This window comes from Heteronotia binoei, chromosome 6, assembly GCF_032191835.1.
Source record: "Heteronotia binoei isolate CCM8104 ecotype False Entrance Well chromosome 6, APGP_CSIRO_Hbin_v1, whole genome shotgun sequence".
Taxonomy (NCBI): domain Eukaryota; kingdom Metazoa; phylum Chordata; class Lepidosauria; order Squamata; family Gekkonidae; genus Heteronotia; species Heteronotia binoei.
In genome coordinates, this window is record NC_083228.1 from 1,109,254 (window position 1) to 1,126,146 (window position 16,893).

The 16,893-nt window shown below is 48.3% G+C and overlaps 1 protein-coding gene across 1 annotated transcript in view; it reads right to left on the reverse strand.

Moving 5' to 3' along the window:
- The window catches only part of LOC132573468 (uncharacterized), a 70,904-nt gene extending 56,965 nt beyond the window's left edge, over nt 1-13,939 (reverse strand). Inside the window, exon 1 of the mRNA XM_060240957.1 lies at nt 13,802-13,939. Coding sequence (XP_060096940.1) covers nt 13,802-13,916 — 115 coding nt within the window. The 5' untranslated portion in view covers nt 13,917-13,939. The remainder of the gene's footprint in view (nt 1-13,801) is intronic.
- Between the last annotated feature and the right edge of the window lie 2,954 nt (nt 13,940-16,893).

The following is a 16,893-nucleotide window of genomic DNA, read 5'->3' on the forward strand; positions in this document are numbered from 1 at the left end:
GCCCTCCCCGCCTCCCAGAAAGCGCTTCTTCCCTCTTTGCCGGCCAGACCAGCGTCTCCCCCACCCCACCCCCAAATCCTTCATGCTTCGCAGTACGAGAAGCCGCGGCTGATTTATGAGGGGACCGGATTCTCCCTGCATAAAACCGCGCCATAATTAGCGAGCGCCAAACGCCGCGCTCCCCGCGGAGCCTGTATCCCCAAAGGGCAGATTCCCACCCAGCCCCTTCGAAGGCTTTTGTTTCTTGCAGGAGGCGCTCCTGCCCCGGCACGGTCGGAACACGGTTAATATTTTAGGAGTGTTCTCGCGGTGTGCGCGTGAGGGGAGGGCTGGCCCTTCCAGCTCCTGCAGGCCCCGAGCGCGCCACGGCTCTCCGCTCTGCCTCCCTTGGGCGGCGTTTTCATCTTGGCTCAACTGCGGAGGCCCCAGCCGACAGTTTTGGAGGCAGGGGCTGCGCTGGAAGAGATAAAGCCAGAGAAAGCACAGATGTTCCAGCCTTGAAATAATGTTTCAGCAGAAGCGCACGGAAGGGAAGCGAGGAGACGGTGGCAGCCACAGGTGGGGGGTGGGGTGGGACGGGGACTCCATAGCAATTTCCCGTGTCTCCCTACAGACCGAGCGCCTCCTCGCCGTGCTGTGGGCAGAATCCACCCAGTAAGGAGCACAGCGATAGGTCATGTCAAGGGTGGCCAGAATGTGCCGGGCACCTTTCCAGATCCATTTGCACCTCCTGGGTGGAGAGAAGCGGTTCGCCGAGTACCAAGTGTGTGCGGCGCCGCTCCCCACCCACTCACGCCTCACTCCTCTGGGAGGCCTTCTCGGAAGAACAGATGCGAACGCTGCTCCTTCCCGGGGGCCTGCCGGGACCTCCTGCGGCTCGGTCTCACAGGCCTGCTGGAGCCCCAAAGAACACTCCGAGGGCACGGGGGGCCCTCCCAGCTTCCTCGCCAGTCGAGCAGGATGGGCAGAAGCAGGCATTCCACGCTGGGGGGGGGGGATGCGTGAGAAATGGCCTGTCACAAGTTCTGTCTGGTTTTATGAGGGGGAGAGAGGGAGGGAGGGAAAAGGAGACAGGGAGGGATTGTATGTGGTAAATCTGAGCAACACATTCGAGTGCAGAGAAGGGCATGGGCGTGCGCGCACACACGCTGGCCGTGCAAGAGCAAATGGGTGAGCCACGGATCCTAGCAGATATGGGCCCAGGCTGACCGGGTCAAACCTAGGGTTGCCAATCCCCAGGTGGGGGCAGGGGATCCCCCGGTTTGGAGGCCCTCCCCCCCCCATTTCAGGGTCGTCAGAAAGCGGGGGGAGGGGAGGGAAATGTCTGCTGGGAACTCTTTATTATTCCCTATGGAGATTTATTCCCATAGAAAATCATGAAAAATTGATCCGCAGGTATCTGGGGCTCTGCGGGGGCTGTTTTTTGGGGTAGATGCACCAAATTTTCAGTATAGCATCTAGTGCCTCTCCCCAAAATACCCTCCAAGTTTCAAAAAGATTGGAGCAGGGGGGTCCAATTCTATGAGCCCCCAAAGAAGGTGCCCCTATCCTTCATTATTTCCTATGGAAGGAAGGAATGGAAAAGGTGTGCCGTCCCTTTAAATGTGATGGCCGGAACTCCCTTGGAGTTCATTGATGCTCCTCACACCCTTGCTTCTGGCTCCGCCCCTAATGTCTCCTGGCTCCACCCCCAAAGTCCCCAGATATTTCTTGAATTGGACTTGGCAACCCTAGTCCTATTCCATCAGCTGGTCCTATGCCATCTCCGCTTAATATGAATTTTACTCTATCTACTGTTTTAGACTCCCAGTTTATATAACATGTGCCCAATTAAGCCCCCATTTATTTATAACTTATTATAACTTATTATGATCTATCAAACTGTATTGATCACATTGATTTGGTTTTTAACTGTTGTTTTATACTGTTTTTAGAATGTTGTGATCAGCCCTGAGCCCATTTTGGGAAAGTGCAGAATCTAAATGGCCTAAATAAATAAATAAAGACATCCTGTGAAGCACGTTAGCCTGAGAGTGTGTGACTGGCCCAAGGTCACCCGGCATTGGCAGAGTGGGGATTCAAACCTTGGTCTCCCTGGTGCTTGTTTGACATTCTCACCTCTACACCATGCTGGCTGTCTACATTTTCTGGTGCAAATCCTTCTTAAACAGGTAACGTGAATTCTCTACTCCTTTCAGTTGCATTTTAAAAGACAGAAGGCAAGCCCTTTCAAAGCACACGTACCCTCTTTAAAATGGAAATATCAAAGTGGGGAGCCCAGTTTTGATGAGCAAAATGCAGCGGAGGTTGTAGGAGGTTGTATAAGCCAGAAGAGTTCTTTTTAGCAGACTGATGGAGATGTGTGGTAGAACTAAGTCTGAGTCCAGTGGCGCCTTTAAGACTAAGTTTTATTCTGGGTATAAGCTTTTGTGTGCTGTGCAGGCACAATTCTTAAAGGGGATCTCAATGGGGGATCAAAGGTCATCTAGTTCAATCCCCCCTCCACAATGCAGGAAACTCACAAAGACCTCCCTCTCAATTCATTATACCCCATCCTTCCCTCAGAGTGGCTTCCAATCTCCTTTTCCTTCCCCTCCCCACAACAGACACCCTGTGAGGTGGGTGGGGCTGAGAGAGCTCTTCCAAACTGGCTCTCCTCCTCAGCTGCTCTCTGTGGCTGCCCTGGTGTGCCAAGCTGATCTGTGGGGTGCTGTAGCTCTGGCAGCAAGATGTGGGTGACCTTGTGCCCTGAATGCTGCACCCCTTTCTTCACTCTCAGATCCTGTTGTGGGCCTTCTTCCTTCATCTGACCTACAGCACCCCATAGATCAGCTTGGCACACCAGGGCAGCCACAGAGAGCAGCTGAGGAGGAGAGCCAGTTTGGTGTTGTGGTTATGTGCTCGACTCTGATTCCCCACTCCTCCACAAGCAGCCAGCTGGTGACTTTGGGTCAGTCATAACTCTTTCAGAGTTGCTTTCTCAAGAGCAGTTCTTGAAAGAGCTCTCTCAGCCCCACCTACCTCTCAGGGTGTCTGTTGTGGGGAGGGGAAGGAAAAGGAGATTGGAAGCCACTCAGAGATTCTGAGTGAAGGATGGGGTATAATGAATTTAGGGGGAGGTGTTTGTGAGTTTCCTGCATTGTGCAGGGGGTTGGACTAGATGACCCTGGAGGTCCCTTCCAACTCTATGAGTCTATGAAACCCAATCTCCTCTCCTCCTTCCTACTCTGTTATGATTTGTGGTGCTGCCAAGTCCGGTCTGGATATCTGGGGGTGGAGTCTGGGGAGGGCAGGGAGCTCAGCTGGGTGTAATGCCATAGAGCCCTCTGAAGCAGCCCTCCCTCCCTCCTTCTGAGGCAGCCATTTTTGACAGGCAGACATTTTTGAGGCAGCCTCTGAGGCAGCCATTTGACAGGCAGCTATTTTTGATATCTGTAGCCTGGAGATCAGTTGTCATTCCAGATCGACTCCAGGTGCTACTTGGACGCTGGCCACATTGTGAGAACTAAAAGTTCCATGTCCATTGTGATAGTCCTAAATAAGCACTGCCTTTCTTCTGGCCTTCATCAAGCCACTGGGCTAATGTATACAGAGTGCTAGGCAAGTCTGGTCAACCCGTTGCCCTTCCTAACACAGGTATGTGCTCCAGGCATCAAATCCATCCCCTCCTTGATCAGTGGACTGGGCTGCGTCAACACTTGCATCACACCCAATGGACTTGCACCGGGTTCTTCCTTGAGAAGGTCAAGCCTTGCTTTGCATGCAGACGTCTCAGCTCCGTCCAGAAGGTCAAGCTGGGCTTTTGCCTCGTCCTCAAAGTAAGGTTCCCAGTTTCAGGTTGGGAAATTCCTGGAGATTGGGGGGTAGAGCCTGAGCAGGGCAAAATGCCTTGGAGCTGCCATTTCCTCCAGGGGAACTGAGCTGTAGTTTGGCAATCCATCGGAATTCTGGGAGATCTCTAGGCTCCACCTGGAGTCTGGTGTCCCTGCCACTCCCAGCAGTGCCAGACTCAGCCCCAGCGAGCAACAACCTGGGAGGTGGCTGGGTTGTCATGGGAAGAAATCAGCAGCAAGGGGGAAGAAAGAGGCAACACAATCGCATTCAATTTGTCATCCCCCCCCCCAGTTAATTCTGTGGTTTGCTTTTTTCCTGTTTCTTTTCATTAATGAAAACACGCTGGAAGACTGTCAATCACAAATGGTGGGAAGAAAAATAAGCTTGTACTGTGGATTGCAGCCATTATTTTAAATTACAAACTGCCGAGCTTGAAATCTAAATCAATCACTTCCCAGTCCCCAGCTTTAATTACACAATGGAATTGCTCTAGTACACAGGCTGATACAATCTGCTGGCTAAGATCAAGGGAGGGTGAGGGGGGGCACTTAGGGTTGCCAGTCCCCAGTTGTGGGCAGGGGATCCCCCTGGTTTGGAGACGTCCAGAGGTGCTTTGCCCTTGCCTGCCTGCCTGCGAGCAGCGACCCTGGACTTCCTTGGTGGTCTCCCATCCAAGTACCGACAAGGCCCACCTTGATACAGGTCAGGCTAGTCCAATCGCAGGGCCTACTTAGCTTCCATGCTCTGATGAGACTGTACTCGCCTGGGCTGTCTGGGTCAGGGCTAAGCAGGTCTACTCAAAAGTAAATCCCGTTGGGGCTCACGGGAATTTCCCCCTAGGACTGCAACCATGGAGCCAGGCTTGCTCTTTGGAAAGCAGGCTAAGGTAGTGTTCAAGAACTCTTTCTATCAGAAACCAACTCTACACAGATTCAGCTGATCTAACCACGCTGATCCATGCTTTTGTAAACTCAGAGCTGGACTAGGGCAATGTGCTCTGTGTTGGGCTGCCCTTGAAGACAGCCTGGAATCTGCAACTGGTCCAGAGTACAGCAGCTTGACTGGTCACGCAGGCAGGCCAATAGGAACATCTCTTGCCCATTGTGAATAAACTCTGGTGGCTGCCAGCAGTGTTCCCTCTCTGCTGAGTTAGTGCAAGCTAGCTCACAGTTTTTCAGCCTCCAGCTCACACATTTTTGTCTTATTTATGCAGTAGTCACTAATTTATGCAATAGCTCACAACTTTAATGCCATTAGCTCACAAAACTTTTTATTGTTTTAACTGCTGTAAATTATTCAATGTATTTTAATATTTATTAAGCTTTTACCCTCCCATTGTGGCTCGAATTAGGAGACATATGGGATTCCCATATAACCCTTACTCTCCCTCATCACATTAATGCAGGGCTGAATATGTGGCAGGGCACTTGTGGTGTGTCTATGGGCATGAAGGGTTTTGAACTCTTCCACTATCCACCAATTTTGCCCCCCAGTTCCAAGACAGGAACTGTAGTGTGTTTATTAATTGAAATATTTGCACTTTGCCAAAGATTTCCCATCTGGGGGCTCCCCTCACCTTTTAAGGAAGCCTGTTACACACAGAGTGGGGGCTGCAATAGAAAAGACCTAGGCCCTGGCTGGCCGGTTGCAGATGGGTCATCATAAGTAGGGGGGAAGGGAGGTTGACCTTTCAAGGCTTCGGACCAACATACCTGAAGGAGCACCTGTCCCCTTAGGAACCTGCCTGAGCACTGTGGTCACCTTTGGAGGCCCTGTGCGCCCCCCCCCCCCCCCCACTCCAAATCTGAGGCTACACAGGAAGCAATCCCTGGTTTTGTATGTTTCCAACCTGTTAGCTGCCTTGGTGGCCCTGATGCATTTTGTCAGTAAATAAATGTAAGAATAGCCTGCAAATGACAGCCTGAAGATAGCTTTTGGTGCACAGGGATGGAAAAAAAGGAGGCGGTCCTTGAGATGTAGGCTTGCCAGCCTCCAGGTGGAGTCTGGAGATCTCCCGCTTTTACAGCTGCTCTCCATCTGGCAGAGATCAGCTCCCCTGGAGGAAAGGGCTGCTTCGAAGGGTGGACTTTATAGCACTGTACCCTTTTGGGGGCCCTCCCCAAACTCCACTCTCTCCCAGCCCCACCTCCAAAGTCCCCAGGAATTTCCAACACAGACCTGGCAACCCTGTATGTGAGCCCCAGGCCACGGAATGCTTTGGAGATCATAAGCACCAGAACCTTGGACTTAGAAACAAACCGGCAACCAAGCAATGGAGTCTTGTGAGCAAAAATTCTACTTTTATTATTTATTTATTTATTTATTTATTCGATTTATATCCCGCCCTCCCCACCGAGGCGGGCTCAGGGCGGCTTACAACATAAAATTCAAACAATAAGCTTAATAAATATTAAAATACATTGAATAATTTACAGCAGCTAAAACAATAAAAAGTTTTGTGAGCTACTGCATAAATTAGTGACTACTGCATAAATAAGACAAAAATGTGTGAGCTGGAGGCTGAAAAACTGTTTATGGGTTTTATTTTGCACAGATGGCACTGAGTTACCTACTGGACTATCACTGCAGTCCTAGACAGAGTTATGTCTTTCTAAATCCATGAAGGGTGTAACTCTGCTTAGCAAAGTCAGGTAGATTCGCACAGAACTCAACTCAAAAACCTGCCATCTGATGCTGTCCCTATGATTGACGGGATAAAATGTGTGGGCTAAACAACCCTAAATCTTGCCATGCTGATTTTGGAATTAATGTTTTTTAATTACTTTTTGTAATTTATTCCTGACTTCAGGAATTCAGACCTGGTTCTCCTAGATTCTAGCCCCTGCATTCATTTTTTGTTTGCATCATTTTTCCAGTTTATGTAAATGTAGTCCTACTTCATTATTGGTGATAGATCAAGATGGGTAGCGACGTTCGTCTATCTGCAGCAGTAGAAAAAGGCAGGACTCCAGTAGCACCTTCAAGACCAACAACATTTGTGGCAGCTTTCAAGGGTCACAGCTCTTTATTTGCTGTCTCATTGAATGGTTTTTTATATTTTGTAATCTGCCTCAAATATTAGTGTGAAAAGTGGACTATAAATGAAGCTGTTTATTCATAATAACATTAATAAGTGTGGTTTACTATGCAGGAAATATGGAAACATTTCCAGAGTCCAAGACCTTGCTGCAGGTTTGCTCCATGCCCAGTTATGACTTTTGCTAGGGAAGAATAATGTTTGTTCTGCCTTTCCATGCATGCATAGCTGCGAGGGTTTGTCCCGGTTTCCTGGTTCTTTCCATAGAGATGCAGATGGCTGGATGGGAGGGTTATATGGGAATCCCATATGTCTCCTAATTCGAGCCACAATGAAGTAGTTACCTGCCTGTCTTCCTTCTCCCTCCTTCCTTCCTTAGCAAAACATCACTGAACTGGCAAGTCTGAGATAACAACAACAACAACAAATTTTATTTGTATCCCGCCCTCCCCGCCGGAGCAGGCTCAGGGCGGCTAACAACATGGTTCGGAGTTAAATTATACAAGTGATTAAAACTACATTAAACATTATCAGCATTTACTTAAAATCTGATTAAACATTAAAATTAAGTTAATTTTTAAAAGTGCTAGTGCTATGTTTACTTTTTCTGATGGCGGTTTCCTTCGCAATTTCCATTTCGACCAGGGAAAGCCAGTCTGAAGAGGAAGGTCTTGCAGGCCCTGCGGAACTGTTCTAGGTCCCGCAGGGCCCGCATTTCCTCTGGAAGTTGGTTCCAAAGGCTCGGGGCTACAGAGGAGAAGGCCCGGTTACGGGTGCTTTGCAGCTTCACCTCTCTCGGTCCGGGGACAGTCAGCAGGTTTTTCCCGGCTGACCTCAGTGCTCTCTGGGGTTCATATGGGGAGAGACGGTCCCTAAGGTAGACAGGTCCTCGACCATATAGGGCTTTAAAGGTAATGACCAGCACTTTGTAACGAACCCGGTATGTAATCGGCAGCCAGTGCAGTTCGCGCAGCCCAGGCTGTATGTGCTCCCATTTAGGGAGTCCCAGCAACAGTCTAGCCGCTGCGTTCTGCACCAGTTGCAGCTTCCGGGTTCGGCACAGAGGCAGCCCCATGTAGAGGGCATTACAGTAATCCAGTCTCGAGGTGACCGTTGCATGAAGCACCATTGCCAGATCTTGGCGCTCTAGGAAGGGAGCCAACTGCTTTGCCCGCCTTAGATGGAAGAAGGCTGACTTGGCAGTGGCTGCAATCTGGGCCTCCATTGATAATGCAGGCTCCAGTAAAACTCCCAGGCTCTTAACTCGGTGCGCCGCTTTCAACAGTGCCCCGTCGAAGACCGGGAGAAGTATTTCCCCTCCCCGAGCGCCCCGACCCAGACAAAGGACTTCTGTCTTCGCTGGATTCAGTTTCAGCCCGCTCTTCCTCAACCAGGTTGCCAAGTCCTGCAGGGCCCGGTCTAAATTCTCTGGGACGCAGTCAGGCCGGCCGTCCATTAGCAGATAGAGTTGGGTGTCATCTGCATATTGATGGCACCCAAGTCCATGTCTCCTGGCAATCTGGGCAAGGGGGCGCATGTAGATATTAAATAACATTGGTGAGAGAACTGCCCCCTGAGGCACTCCGCAATCCAGTGTGCGCCTCTGGGACAGCTCGCCCCCAATTGCCACCCTTTGTCCCCGATCCTCGAGGAAGGAGGCAAGCCATTGTAAGGCAGACCCCCTCACCCCTACATCGGCGAGGCGGCGGGTCAGTAGCCGATGGTCGACCGTGTCGAACGCAGCCGACAGGTCCAACAACATCAGCACCGCCACACCGCCCCGATCCAGGTGCCGTTGGAGATCATCTACCAGGGCGACTAGTACTGTCTCCGTCCCGTAACCCGGGCGAAAGCCGGACTGGCAAGGGTCTAGGATGGAAGCGTCATCCAGAAAGCTCTGCAACTGCGACGCCACTGCCCTCTCTATAATTTTACCTAAAAATGGTAAATTAGAGACCGGTCGGTAGTTTGCCAATTCGGCCGGATCCGCAGATGGAGTGGAGTTGGGGTGGGGTGGAGAAATGAACCCCTGGATCTCATGTTTATTTTAATTTGAAATGAGGCAATAGTGGATGGACAGGTGGCTTATAGGCGGGAGGCTTCTACCACATTAGCTCTATGGTCACCTGGGCTTCCCCCTTCTCAGTTGTGGCACCCAAACCTTGGGACTCCCCCCACAGGAAGATCCAGCTGTCTCCCTCTGTTGATGTCTTTCATCAGCAGGTGAAGACCTTTCCGTTTCGTCTGGCAGACCCCCCAAGCACCATCTTGGCCTTCCTTCTAGTGCTGTATGTTTATGTGTTTTTAATTGAACATTATCATTTTAACTGCATTCTTAAATGTTTTAATGTTTGCCCCCTTGTGGACCTTGAATGTGTGGAAAGGAGGCACAAAATGTTTTAAATAAACAAATACAATTTCATGTCTCAGAAGTCAGGTTTGTTTGTATATTTGTAGTACGATGAGCACGGCTTTTTTGGTAGAAAAAGCCCAGCAGGGACTCATTTGCATATTAGGCCACACACCCCCTGACATCACCATTGTTTCACACAGGACTTTTTTGGTAGAAAAAGCCCAGTGGGAACATATTTGCATATTAGGCCACACCCCGACACCAAGCCAGCTGGAACTGTGTTGCTGTGTATTCCTGCTCAAAAGAAGCCCTGACAATGAGGCAAGTTATGCAAATATATTTCATTTTGAGATGAAGAATAAGCCTGGCAGAGAGGTGGTGTTCCTTCACCTTTTTTTAAAAAAATCACAGTAGTGGAGTGTATGAACCCATAAGTGCACGACCACACAAGGAGAGGCATGAAAAAATTAAGGCCGAATGCCCTGTTGTGAAGATTGCCTGCACAAATACATATGGATCACTTCAATGAAATGCACAAAGGGCTCCTTTTACCCTCCCATCCAGCCATCTGCATCTCTATGGAAAGAACCAGGAAACCGGGACAAACCCTCGCAGCTATGCATGCATGGAAAGGCAGAACAAACATTATTCTTCCCTAGCAAAAGTCATAACTGGGCATGGAGCAAACCTGCAGCAAGGTCTTGGACTCTGGAAATGTTTCCATATTTCCTGCATAGTAAACCACACTTATTAATGTTATTATGAATAAACAGCTTCATTTATAGTCCACTTTTCACACTAATATTTGAGGCAGATTACAAAATATAAAAAACCATTCAATGAGAAAGCAAATAAAGAGCTGTGACCCTTGAAAGCTGCCACAAATGTTGTTGGTCTTGAAGGTGCTACTGGAGTCCTGCCTTTTTCTACTGCTGCAGATAGACGAACGTCGCTACCCATCTTGATCTATCACCAATAATGAAGTAGGACTACATTTACATAAACTGGAAAAATGATGCAAACAAAAAATGAATGCAGGGGCTAGAATCTAGGAGAACCAGGTCTGAATTCCTGAAGTCAGGAATAAATTACAAAAAGTAATTAAAAAACATTAATTCCAAAATCAGCATGGCAAGATTTAGGGTTGTTTAGCCCACACATTTTATCCCGTCAATCATAGGGACAGCATCAGATGGCAGGTTTTTGAGTTGAGTTCTGTGCGAATCTACCTGACTTTGCTAAGCAGAGTTACACCCTTCATGGATTTAGAAAGACATAACTCTGTCTAGGACTGCAGTGATAGTCCAGTAGGTAACTCAGTGCCATCTGTGCAAAATAAAACCCATAAACAGTATTCAAAAAAATGCTTTTCCTCCCCCTTTTTTGTGGGGTTTTTTTCATTTTAAAACTTTTATTAGATCAACAAGAAAAATACAAACAAATCACAATAACAAAAAATCATATAAATAAAATCTGTAAGTAAACAAGGCTATTCCACATCAGTACCATAGAAATCAGTATATTTCTTAGGTAACTGGCATTTGACTGAGTTGTTTAAACATATTAAAAAATAAAAACTATTTTTCAATAAAATTCTCCTTTTTTGCAGGAAACTCTTTTTGCAAAATTTGAAAAGCTAACTTATCAGAAATGATATCTCACACTTTAGCAAACCATTGCTCCATTGAAGGAGATTTAGGTGTTTTCCAGTTTTGTGCTATATTTTGCAGCTAACAATAGTAGTGAAATTAATTCTCCTTTGAGGGGGGGGATATCATGTGGTTGCCAAACTTTTAAGGTAACTGATTCAGGAGTTGCAGGGATTTTCAATTGTGTTATTTTTTCTATAGTTAATAAAACTTTTTCCCAACCAGCCAAGATTAATGGGCACCTCCACCAGCAGTGTATAAACGTTGCTGCAGTGTTATATCCCTTCCAATAGAATGGAGTTGCTTTAAATCCAGAATGAAAGTTTTAATGGAGTAATGTACTGTCTGGAATAAAGCTTGAAATTTTGCAACTGTATTTAGTGCATGGGTGCTAAATAGCTGTGATGACCAAATTTGTAACCAATGATTTTCAGTGAGTGCTAAGGTGCAATCTTTATTCCAAGCTTTTTGTTGTGAGGTTTTTTCCTTCCAGATCTGATCACCGAGGGCCTTATAAAGCAAGGTAATGATGCCTTGTAAGTGTGGACCTTTCGTTAAGGCTTTCTCAAAGGTAGTAAGAGGAAGATCATTAGAATGCAAAAGATGGTGAAGATGATGATATTGAAACCATGAAACTAGGTTGCCAAGTCTGACTCAAGAAATATCTGGGGTCTTTGGGGGTGGAGCCAGGCGACTTTGGGTTGTGGAGCCTGGAGCAAGGGTGTGACAAGGGTGTGAACTCTGAAGGGAGTTTTGGCAATCAAATTTAAAGGGACCGCATGCCTTTTAAACGCCTCCCCTCATTTGGAAATAATGAAGGATGGGACACCTTCTTTTGGGTCTCATAGAATTGCACTCCCTGATCCAATCTGTTTGAAACTTGGGGGATGTTTTGAGAAGAGGCACTGGATGCTATGCTGAAAATTTGGTGCCTCTACTTCAAAATACAGTCCCTCCAGAGTCCTAGATATCCACAGCTCAATTCTCCATTATACCCTATAGGAACTACTCTATAGAGTATAATGGAGTGCCCAGCAGACATTTCCCTCCCCCCCCCCCGCTTTCTGATGACCCTGAAGTAGGGGGAGGGCCTCCAAACCGGAGGATCCCCTGCCCCCAGCTGGGACTGGCAACCCTGTCATGAAACCTCTATACTGTGGTTCCTTTTTAGCTGTTGTTGCAAAAACATTTGACCATTGTTACAAATGTCTTTAAATCTAAACAGGCCCCTCAGTCTCCATTCTCTGATATTAGAAGTAGAGTTACTGTCAGGAAACCATGGTTGACCAAAAAAGAAAGCAAGTGGAGAGGAAGATAGAGCTAACGGAGTTCTATATTTATCCCGCAAGTTTAAGGTAAGTTTCAGAAAAGGGTTAGTAGGAATATTTACCTTACTTTCTCTAGAAGAAGTCCAAATGATTTCATTAAGGTAATAAGACAAAACATAAGAACTTTCAATTTTAACCCAGGTTTTATCTGTAAAGGGAGAGGCATATAACACTAAATATTTTAGCTGGGCTGTTCCAAATTAGGGAGTGCTACCCCCCCCCCAAAAAAAAAATTGTCTGGTTTAGGCATCAATAGAGAACTAAGTCTAGGTTTTTTGTTCACCCGTGGGGCTTTTGCATTTAGAAAACACCTTTTCAGAACAGGGCAATCTCTTAAACAAGTAACTTCCAAACCAGATTCAAACTGTCACAGAACTGCTGCTCCATAAGAAATAAACTAACTAACTGAGGTTCAAAGTGTCCCTCCCCATTCTGCATCTCTGTATGATTCAGGCATTGGTCATCTGCCTCCACCAAAGACAGTCATTACAGTAATTTCTTATGCAGAGACACATTGTAACAATTCACTCCTGCAGAAACTGCTTATTGCATCTCTGCTCAAGTCAGAGCTCTGAGGCTCTTTCCAATGTGACCATCCAGAAGACAGACTGTATCAAGAACACACTCTAAAAGTGATACGTGCCTCCTCCAGTTCTTCTAGTCCAGGATAAAATGGGTGCCCCAAGTGTCAGAAACCTGGAAAGCAAAGCCTGCAGCCCCATATCTAGCTAATACGAGCCCTCTTCACGAGTCATGCAGTCTGGGCACAGAGCACACTTGATTGTTCTTTATATGTGCACTGAGTAATTATAACGTTATATTCAAAACACGTACAGCTGAACATGTGGCTGAAATTATGCATTTACCCAGGTATTGGTCCTGGTTTCATTAGTAAAGCGAACACATGCTGGCTCTTTCTTCCAAACAGGTATGTGCATACGCCTGCTGGTTGTATGTGCTTTGTTAACCAGTGACATGTTAACAGGGCGTCTGCCTTGTCCAGAAGACCATGGAAAAGGATGGCTCCATATTGCAATGGATTAGAATCTCAGCAGAGGAGATGCTAATATTGCTTAAGTCCTGCAAATGCCTTCAGGGAAAGCACAGAGTACATTTGAAAGCAACAGAAAAATAAAGGTAAGGGTAGTCCCCTGTGCAAGCACCAGTTGTTTTCAACTCTGGGGTGGCGTTGCTTTCACAACGTTTTCACAGCAGACTTTTTACACGGTGGTTTGCCATTGCCTTCCCCAGTCATCTACACTTTCCCTCCAGCAAGCTGGGGACTCATTTTACGGACCTCGGAAGGATGGAAGGCTGAGTCAAGCTGGAGCCAGCTACCTGAAACCAGCTTCAGCTGGGATCGAGCTCAGGTTGTGAGCAGAGGGCTCCAACTACAGTACTGCAGCTTTACCACTCTGCGCCACAGAAAAATAGGTGTTAGCAAATTAACAGCCTTGAACGACCCAAAGATACCTTCTGCATTGTCTGAAAGGCCACCTGGGACCTCCCACTTCTGCTGCAGCTCTCCCCAAAATGCTAGCCAAAAATTCCTGGTGGATCTTCCAGAGCGGCAAGCCATCCAGACACTCCAGCCCCTTACCTTTTCTCCATGGAGCACTGATGGTGAAGGATCGGTGCCAACTGAACATCCTAGATGGGTTAAACATCTGGCGAAAGGAAGAGCAGGCCCATGGGACAGCGTCCTTCAGTGCCATGGAGGAATGCAGAGGGGCTTGAGGCTCCTCCTGCTACTCACGTCCATCATGCTGGGGCTCCCTTCCCTGGGAGATCAGCAGAGCCCAGCTCTCGTATTCTGGCCTGTCATCTTCAGCCTCCCAAGCAGGGCAGGGGCCAGGAGCGGAGAAGCGTCTTCTTCCTCAGCCTGGAGTCCTGCAGGCTGTGCGAACCCTCGCTCCAGCGGCAGCCGGCGGGCTGTTCTTCAGGAGGCTGCAGGATTGCAAGCGGGCCCGCAGCCAGCTGTGACTTAAAAAGGGAGCAGCCCTCTGGAATGCATCTCCTGTGGCTGATAAACCCAGAGGACTGGAGGGGCTGGAACCACCTTAGCTGTCAAAGCGCCCTCCGGAGAGAGAGAAGCAAATGCCAAGAAGGTTGCATCATAGGCCCTCTTTCCCACCCCTCTGTTGTTGTTTTCAGGCACAGTTAGCTTTACAAGTGGGAGGAAATGGGATGGAATGCGGCCCCTTTATCTCTCCTGACTCCTTCGGAAAGAATATTGCTGATCTCAGCCTTCACTTTATAATCCTACTGAACTTGTCAAAGACCAGGAGATGTTCACTCCATTCCCAGGACACAAAACTATAACAGTTTAGGATTGCCAACTTCCAGGTCAGAACTGGAGTTCTTCCATAATGACAACCAGTCTCCAGACCGTGTGCGCAAAGTGCAGCCAATTCATAGCAACGCCCCAAAGGGGTTGTCAAGGCAAGAGGTGAGCAGAGGTGGTTTGCCATTCCCTGCCTCTGCACAGCAACCCTGGAGTTCCTGGGCAGGGTCAGCCCTAAGCCGTTGCCCAGGGTGGCAGTCCTGGGGGAGTGCTGAACTCGGCACCCGGATCTGACTTGTGGGGACGGGGGGACGGGCAGGGGGTGATGGCGGCAGCCAGCCAGAGGGAGGTGGCCTCATTGCCACCAGGCCTGCTCACCACAGAAGGAAAGGGCGCCCACTCGCCCCCCAGCCATGCCTGCCACCACCTCCTCCTTCTGCCCACTGCGCTGCTGCTGCTGCTGCTGCTGTTGGGCAGCTGCCTACTCCTCCTCCAGGCTGGCAGCAGCCTCAGCCTCAGTTAGAGAGTCAGCCACCTGCCCGCTGGCCTGTCACAGCTGGTGCTGCCAGGCTGGGCTGGCAGATGAGCACCCCTGCCTCACTCATGTGGGAGAAGGGCTGGCAGGGCACCTCCCCTGTCACAGGATCCCTGCCTCGCTGGGCCTCAAAGAGCTGCCCGGCCAGCGTGTCCTCATCCAGAGCTGCTCCCGGAGTGCAGCGGCTCCTTGAACCTTCGTCTTTACTGGGCTGGGGCGGGGAAGTGCATGGCTGCACTCCAAGATCCCTCCGTCCCGTAGCGACAGACCTGCAGGTTAGTGATCTCCAGACTACAGAGATCAATTCCCCTGAACAGAGTGGCAGCTTCAGAGGCAACCTACTGTTGGCAGTCTTCAGGTGGCAGCTGCAGAGCTCCTGGAATTACAACTCATCTCCAGAGCAAATGGCTGGAGAAAATGGATGCTTTGGAAGGGGCTCTATGGCATAATACTCAACCCCTTCCCTCCCCAAATCCCACCCTTCCCAGGCTCCACTCCCAAAATCTCCAGGAATTACCCAATCCAGAGCTGGCAACTCTAAACCCTAGGTACATACACCATTCATTTCAGGTGAAACCCACCTCAATTCTCTCCTCCTTGGGCACCTCCTCTAAATCATACAGTATCCACATATTTCCACCCCACCACATGGGATTTTTGGGGAAGGGTGTGAGAAGCTTTTTGGATGTCTTACAACAAAAACTAACAATATATACAACAGCAGCAATACAATTTTACACCTGTAGATCAAACACTCCCTTCCCTATTTGGGCCCATCATAAGACCATAAGAAAAGCCATGTTAGATCAGGACAATGGCCCACTATTTGCTGCAGGCTTCATGTCCATCCTATTCCCTTTCATTCCCATCATACAACCATAAGAAAAGCCATGTTAGATCAGGACAATGGCCCACTCAGTCCAACAATCTGTGTCACACAGTGGCCAAAACCCAGGTGCCTTCAGGAGGTCCACCAATTGGGCCAGAACTTCAGAAGCCCTCCCACTGTTGCCACCCAAGCACCAAAAATACAAAGCACCACTGCCCCAGACATAAAAACATAAGAGCAGCCATGTTGTATCAGGCCAATGGCCCATCCAGTCCAACACTCCATGTCACACAGTGGCCCAAACCCAGGTGCCATCAGGAAGTCCACCAGCAGGGCCAGAACTCCAGAAGCCCTTCCACTGTTGCCCACCCCCCAAGCACCAAGAATACAGAACATCACTGCCCCAGACAGAGTGTTCCAGCTATACCTTATGGCTAACAGCCACTGATGGACCATATGTTTATGTAGTCTGCTCCATATGTTAATGTAGTTAATGTTAACTATATGTTAATGTAGTCCTCTCAAGTTAATTACTCTTTGGGTGAAGAAGTACTTCCTGTTCTAAATCTACTGCTCATTAATTTCATTGAGTGCCCACAAGTTCTTGTATTGTGAGAAAGATTCTACCTTCTCTATCCCATGCGGAATTTTGTAAACCTCTATTATAAATTTTACAAATGTCCTTTTCTTTCCTTTTGCACCTTTAGAAGCTCATTGCTTCACAAATCTTGAGTAACAGAAGACACTTATTTCCTGTTTAGGTGGATTTATTAGTGGAAAGTGTACTCTATTATAGACATGAAAAGACTAGGGCCCGGCTTCCTCGCCCTGCTGCTGAACTTGCACATCTGCTAAACTCACCCGCTTATTCTCTCATTCTAGATGCTTTCTCACTGGAGTGGAGATACTTTGTCACTGGAACAGGGCTGGGCCTGCTCATAGGAACCCTAAGTCAATAGCTTGGGTCAAAAACTCCACCCCCACTGGAGCCACTCACACTGACTGAGGGCTAACCAAGAAAAGAGAAAAAAGAAAAAGGGAGAA